This window comes from Anomaloglossus baeobatrachus, chromosome 4, assembly GCF_048569485.1.
Source record: "Anomaloglossus baeobatrachus isolate aAnoBae1 chromosome 4, aAnoBae1.hap1, whole genome shotgun sequence".
Lineage (NCBI taxonomy): Eukaryota > Metazoa > Chordata > Amphibia > Anura > Aromobatidae > Anomaloglossus > Anomaloglossus baeobatrachus.
This window is the reverse complement of record NC_134356.1, coordinates 10,003,596-10,010,542: the sequence shown is the minus strand read 5'-3', so window position 1 is coordinate 10,010,542 and position 6,947 is coordinate 10,003,596. Positions and strand designations below refer to the sequence as shown.

Genomic DNA, 6,947 nt, shown 5'->3' with positions numbered 1-6,947 from the left:
TCCTGTGTTATATTGCAGAGTTGCATGTGTCCCTCAGGTGACTCCTCCGGTCAGTCCTCTGCCATTTTTCCTGTATTTGGATGTTTTTAGCTCATTTGCATGTATGACAACATATTATTTTATTGGCCGGCCCATTGCACTTTGTAGCCAATCACAGGCCAGAATACTGCCCTCATTATGGGCGGAGCTTGGTGGGCAGTTAGAGCAGTTAGTGACAGTTGGCATCATGGCGAGAGGTTCAGGACGACGTCGTAGAGGCGGCAGACGGAGGTCGGGAGCGATGGTCGGCCCCTCCACGAACCACCGCCCCGCCTCATTCAACTCCTACATTGTAGGAATCCTGAGGCAGGTGCAGCCCGGCAGCCAGATCTCCGCGGGGGCCGTGGACGCCATGTCAGCTGTGGTCAACTTCCTACTGGACTGGATCGCGAGCAGAGCCGAACATCTGACGTCCAATGGCCGGAGACGCACGCTGACCCAGACGGATATCCAGACCGCCACCTGCCTGCTGCTGCCGGAGGCCCTGGCCACCTACGCCATATCTGCTGCTGACAACGCCGTGGCCGCGTACAATCTACAACGTCGCCATCAGTGAACGTCCCGGACACATCGTACCGATTCACTGTGGATGATCATTTACCCATTTATATTGAATAAATCCATCAAAACGTCCCGACTCCCGACTCCCGCCATGTATGTGAGAAAGAAGCAAGATCACAGCGCCGTCATCCTCCCAGCGCCGTCATCCTCCCAGCCGCGCCATCCTCACAGCGCCGTCATCCTCCCAGCGCCGTCATCCTCACAGCGCCATCATCCTCCCAGCGCCGTCATCCTCCCAGCGCCGTCATCCTCACAGCGCCGTCATCCTCCCAGCGCCGTCATCCTCCCAGCGCCGTCATCCTCCCAGCGCCGTCATCCTCCCAGCGCCGTCATCCTCACAGCGCCGTCATCCTCACAGCGCCGTCATCCTCCCAGCACTGTCATCCTCCCAGCGCCGTCATTCTCACAGCGTCGTCATCCTCCCAGCGCCGTCATCCTCCCAGCGCCGTCAGCCTCCCAGCGCCGTCATCCTCCCAGCGGCGTCATTCTCCCAGCGCCGTCATCCTCCCAGCGCCGTCATCCTCACAATGCCGTCATCCTCACAGCACTGTCATCCTCCCAGCGCCGTCATTCTCCCAGCGCCGTCATCCTCCCAGCGCCATCATCCTCACAGCGCCGTCATCTTCCCAGCGCCGACATCTTCCCAGCGCCATCATCCTCACAGCGCCGTCATCCTCACAGCGCCGTCATCCTCCCAGCGCCGTCATCCTCCCAGCGCTGTCATCCTCCCAGTGCCGTCATCCTCCCAGCGCTGTCATCCTCCCAGCGCCGTCATCCTCCCAGCGCTGTCATCCTCCCAGCGCCGTCATCCTCCCAGCGCTGTCATCCTCCCAGTGCCGTCATTCTAACAGCGCCGTCATCCTCTCAGCGCCGTCATCCTCCCAGCACTGTCATCCTCACAGTGCCGTCATCCTCACAGCGCCGTCATCCTCCCAGCGCCGTCATCCTCTCAGCGCCGTCATCCTCACAGCTGAGGGGTCGTTACAGGTGTGTCCAGTCTATGACAGTTTGTTACAATGTGTCTGGAAACAATTGTAACAACCCCTCAGCTGTGAAGGATCAGCTATAAGCAGATTTGTATCCTCTGGATGTAGAGAGGAATCTTCCCATTCACGGACAGCAGACATCTATATACTGCATGGAAGCATTGTATAGCAGTATTATTTCCACACACTACGGCATTTTAATGACACCACTATATTTTAAGGTAGGACTTAAATCAGAATATTATGTGGGCATCAGATAGAAGTATTCTGTAGGCACTATATGCCAGTATTATGTGGGCACGCTATGAACATATTACGCAGTCTCTGTTTGCAGAGGTGTAACTGGAGTTTGATGGGCCCCGGTGCAAAGTTTGATGCACCCCCCGCCACGTGCAGCGACACTCAGGGTACAGGATAATGATGTTGACACTTGGCTCTTTCCCTCAGTCAGTACCCAGGTTCCCCAAGATCTGAAATCCCTCTATCAGCACCCAGCTTTCCTATGTTCTGATATCCATCTTGTCCTCGGCACCCAACTTTCCCATATCAGAGCATGGGAAAGCTGAATGCTGAGAAATGTATAGCAGAGCATGGGGAAGCTGGGTGCTGAGAGAAGATGTATGGCAGAGCATGGGAAAGCTGGGTGCTGAGAAAAGATGTATAGCAGAGTATGGGGAAGCTGGGTGCTGAGAGATGTATAGAAGAGCATGGGAAAGCTGGGTGCTGAGAGAAGATGTATAGCAGAGCATGGGAAAGCTGGGTGCTGAGGGATGTATAGCAGAGTATGGGGAAGCTGGGTGCTGAGAAATGTATAGCAGAGCATGGGAAAGCTGGGTGCTGAGAGAAGATGTATAGCAGAGCATGGGAAAGCTGGGTGCTGAGAGAAGATGTATAGCAGAGCATGGGAAAGCTGGGTGCTGAGAGAAGATGTATAGCAGAGCATGGGAAAGCTGGGTGCTGAGAGAAGATGTATAGCAGAGCATGGGAAAGCTGGGTGCTGAGGGATGTATAGCAGAGTATGGGAAAGCTGGGTGCTGAGAAATGTATAGCAGAGTATGGGAAAGCTGGGTGCTGAGAGAAGATGTATAGCAGAGCATGGGAAAGCTGTTTGCTGAGAAATGTATAGCAGAGTATGGGGAAGCTGGGTGCTGAGAGAAGATGTATAGCAGAGCATGGGAAATCTGGGTGCTGAGAGAAGATGTATAGCAGAATATGGGAAAGCTGGGTGCTGAGAGAAGATGTATAGCAGAACATGGGAAAGCTGGGTTCTGAGAGAAGATGTATAGCAGAGCATGGGAAAGCTGGGTGCTGAGAGATGTATAGCAGAGCATGGGAAAGCTGGGTGCTGAGAGAAGATGTATAGCAGAGCATGGGAAAGCTGGGTGCTGAGAGATGTATAGCAGAGCATGGGAAAGCTGGGTGCTGAGAGATGTATAGCAGAGCATGGGAAAGCTGGGTGCTGAGAGAAGATGTATAGCAAAACATGGGAAAGCTGGGTGCTGAGAGAAGATGTATAGCAGAGCATGGGAAAGCTGGGTGCTGAGGGAAAGAGCCTTTTTCCCTCAGCACAAAACATTTCCATCCCATACTTGTATCTTTCTCACCCCTCGTATATAGCTCTCTAAATACAATAATAGCCCCCACATAGCCTTCCATATAGTATAAAGGGTCCCACATAACCCTTCATATATTAGAATGCACCCCCATAGTTCTCCATGTATTATAATGCATTTCCCATAGTTCTCCATGTATTATACTGCACCCCGTAGTCCTCCATATATTATACTGCACCACATAGTCCTCCATATATTATACTGCACCCAGTAGTACTCCATATATTATACTGCACCCCACAGTCCTCCATATATTATACTGCACCACATAGTCCTCCATATATTATACTGCACCACATAGTCCTCCATATATTATACTGCACCCCATAGTCCTCCATATATTATACTGCACCACATAGTCCTCCATATATTATACTGCACCACATAGTCCTCCATATATTATACTGCACCCCATAGTCCTCCATATATTATACTGCACCCCATAGTCCTCCATATATTATACTGCACCACATAGTCCTCCATATATTATACTGCACCACATAGTCCTCCATATATTATACTGCACCACATAGTCCTTCATATATTATACTGCACCCCATAGTCCTCCATATATTATACTGCACCACATAGTCCTCCATATATTATGCTGCACCCCATAGTCCTCCATATATTATACTGCACCCCATAGTCCTCCATATATTATACTGCACCACATAGTCCTCCATATATTATACTGCACCCCATAGTCCTCCATATATTATACTGCACCACATAGTCCTCCATATATTATACTGCACCACATAGTCCTCCATATATTATACTGCACCCCATAGTCCTCCATATATTATACTGCACCACATAGTCCTCCATATATTATACTGCACCCCATAGTCCTCCATATATTATACTGCACCCCATAGTCCTTCATATATTATACTGCACCACATAGTCTTCCATATATTATACTGCACCACATAGTCCTCCATATATTATACTGCACCACATAGTCCTTCATATATTATACTGCACCACATAGTCCTCCATATACTATACTGCACCACATAGTCCTCCATATATTATACTACACCACATAGTCCTCCATATATTATACTGCACCACATAGTCCTCCATATATTATACTGCACCACATAGTCCTTCATATATTATACTGCACCACATAGTCCTCCATATACTATACTGCACCACATAGTCCTCCATATATTATACTGCACCCCATAGTCCTCCATATATTATACTGCACCCCATAGCCCTCCATATATTATACTGCACCACATAGTCCTCCATATATTATACTGCACCCCATAGTCCTCCATATATTATACTGCACCCCATAGTCCTCCATATATTATACTGCACCACATAGTCCTCCATATATTATACTGCACCACATAGTCCTCCATATATTATACTGCACCACATAGTCCTCCATATATTATACTGCACCCCATAGTCCTCCATATATTATACTGCACCACATAGTCCTCCATATATTATACTGCACCCCATAGTCCTCCATATATTATACTGCACCACATAGTCCTCCATATATTATACTGCACCACATAGTCCTCCATATATTATACTGCACCACATAGTCCTCCATATATTATACTGCACCACATAGTCCTCCATATATTATACTGCACCCCATAGTCCTTCATATATTATACTGCACCACATAGTCCTCCATATATTATACTGCACCACATAGTCCTCCATATATTATACTGCACCCCATAGTCCTCCATATATTATACTGCACCCCATAGTCCTCCATATATTATACTGCACCCCATAGTCCTCCATATATTATACTGCACCCCATAGTCCTCCATATATTATACTGCACCACATAGTCCTCCATATATTATACTGCACCACATAGTCCTCCATATATTATACTGCACCCCATAGTCCTCCATATGTTATACTGCACCACATAGTCCTCCATATATTATACTGCACCACATAGTCCTCCATATATTATACTGCACCCCATAGTCCTCCATATGTTATACTGCACCACATAGTCCTCCATATATTATACTGCACCACATAGTCCTCCATATATTATACTGCACCCCATAGTCCTCCATATATTATACTGCACCCCATAGTCCTCCATATATTATACTGCACTACAGCCCTCCATATATTATACTGCACCCCATAGTCCTCCATATATTATACTGCACCCCATAGTCCTCCATATATTATACTGCACCCCATAGTCCTCCATATGTTATACTGCACCACATAGTCCTCCATATATTATACTGCACCCCCATAGTCCTCCATATATTATACTGCACCCCATAGTCCTCCATATATTATACTGCACCACATAGTCCTCCATATAGTATACTGCACCCCCATAGTCCTCCATATATTATACTGCACCACATAGTCCTCCATATATTATACTGCACCCCCATAGTCCTCCATATATTATACTGCACCCCATAGTCCTCCATATATTATACTGCACCACATAGTCCTCCATATATTATACTGCACCCCATAGTCCTCCATATATTATACTGCACCCCATAGTCCTCCATATATTATACTGCACCCCATAGTCCTCCATATATTATACTGCACCCCATAGTCCTTCATATATTATACTGCACCCCATAGTCCTCAATATATTATACTGCACCCCATAGTCTTTCATATATTATACTGCACCACATAGTCCTCCATATATTATACTGCACCCCATAGTCCTCCATATATTATACTGCACCCCATAGTCCTCCATATATTATACTGCACCACATAGTCCTCCATATATTATACTGCACCCCATAGTCCTCCATATATTATACTGCACCCCATAGTCCTCCATATATTATACTGCACCTCATAGTCCTCCATATATTATACTGCACCACATAGTCCTCCATATATTATACTGCACCACATAGTCCTCCATATATTATACTGCACCCCATAGTCCTCCATATATTATACTGCACCCCATAGTCCTCCATATATTATACTGCACCCCATAGTCCTCCATATATTATACTGCACCACATAGTCCTCCATATATTATACTGCACCACATAGTCCTCCATATATTATACTGCACCCCATAGTCCTCCATATATTATACTGCACCCCATAGTCCTCCATATATTATACTGCACCACATAGTCCTCCATATATTATACTGCACCCCATAGTCCTCCATATATTATACTGCACCCCATAGTCCTCCATATATTATACTGCACCTCATAGTCCTCCATATATTATACTGCACCACATAGTCCTCCATATATTATACTGCACCACATAGTCCTCCATATATTATACTGCACCACATAGTCCTCCATATATTATACTGCACCCCATAGTCCTTCATATATTATACTGCACCACATAGTCCTTCATATATTATACTGCACCCCATAGTCCTCCATATATTATACTGCACCCCATAGTCCTCCATATATTATACTGCACCACATAGTCCTCCATATGTTATACTGCACCACATAGTCCTTCATATATTATACTGCACCCCATAGTCCTCCATATATTATACTGCACCCCATAGTCCTTCATATATTATACTACACCACATAGTCCTCCATATATTATACTGCACCACATAGTCCTCCATATGTTATACTGCACCACATAGTCCTCCATATATTATACTGCACCACATAGTCCTCCATATATTATACTGCACCACATAGTCCTTCATATATTATACTGCACCACATAGTCCTTCATATATTATACTGCACCC

General features: G+C 46.1%; 1 protein-coding gene across 1 annotated transcript; it reads left to right on the top strand.

The window, feature by feature from the left end:
• Positions 1–226: 226 nt before the first annotated feature.
• LOC142301940 (histone H2B.1, sperm-like) lies at positions 227–595 on the top strand. Its single transcript, XM_075342998.1, has one exon. The coding sequence runs from the start codon at positions 227–229 to the stop codon at positions 593–595; it is 369 nt and encodes a 122-aa protein (XP_075199113.1).
• The last annotated feature ends 6,352 nt before the right edge of the window (positions 596–6,947 follow it).

Coding starts and splice junctions, on each gene's coding strand:
- LOC142301940 (XM_075342998.1), top strand. CDS start 227: ATGGCGAGAGGTTCAGGACGACGTCGTAGAGGCGGCAGACGGAGGTCG.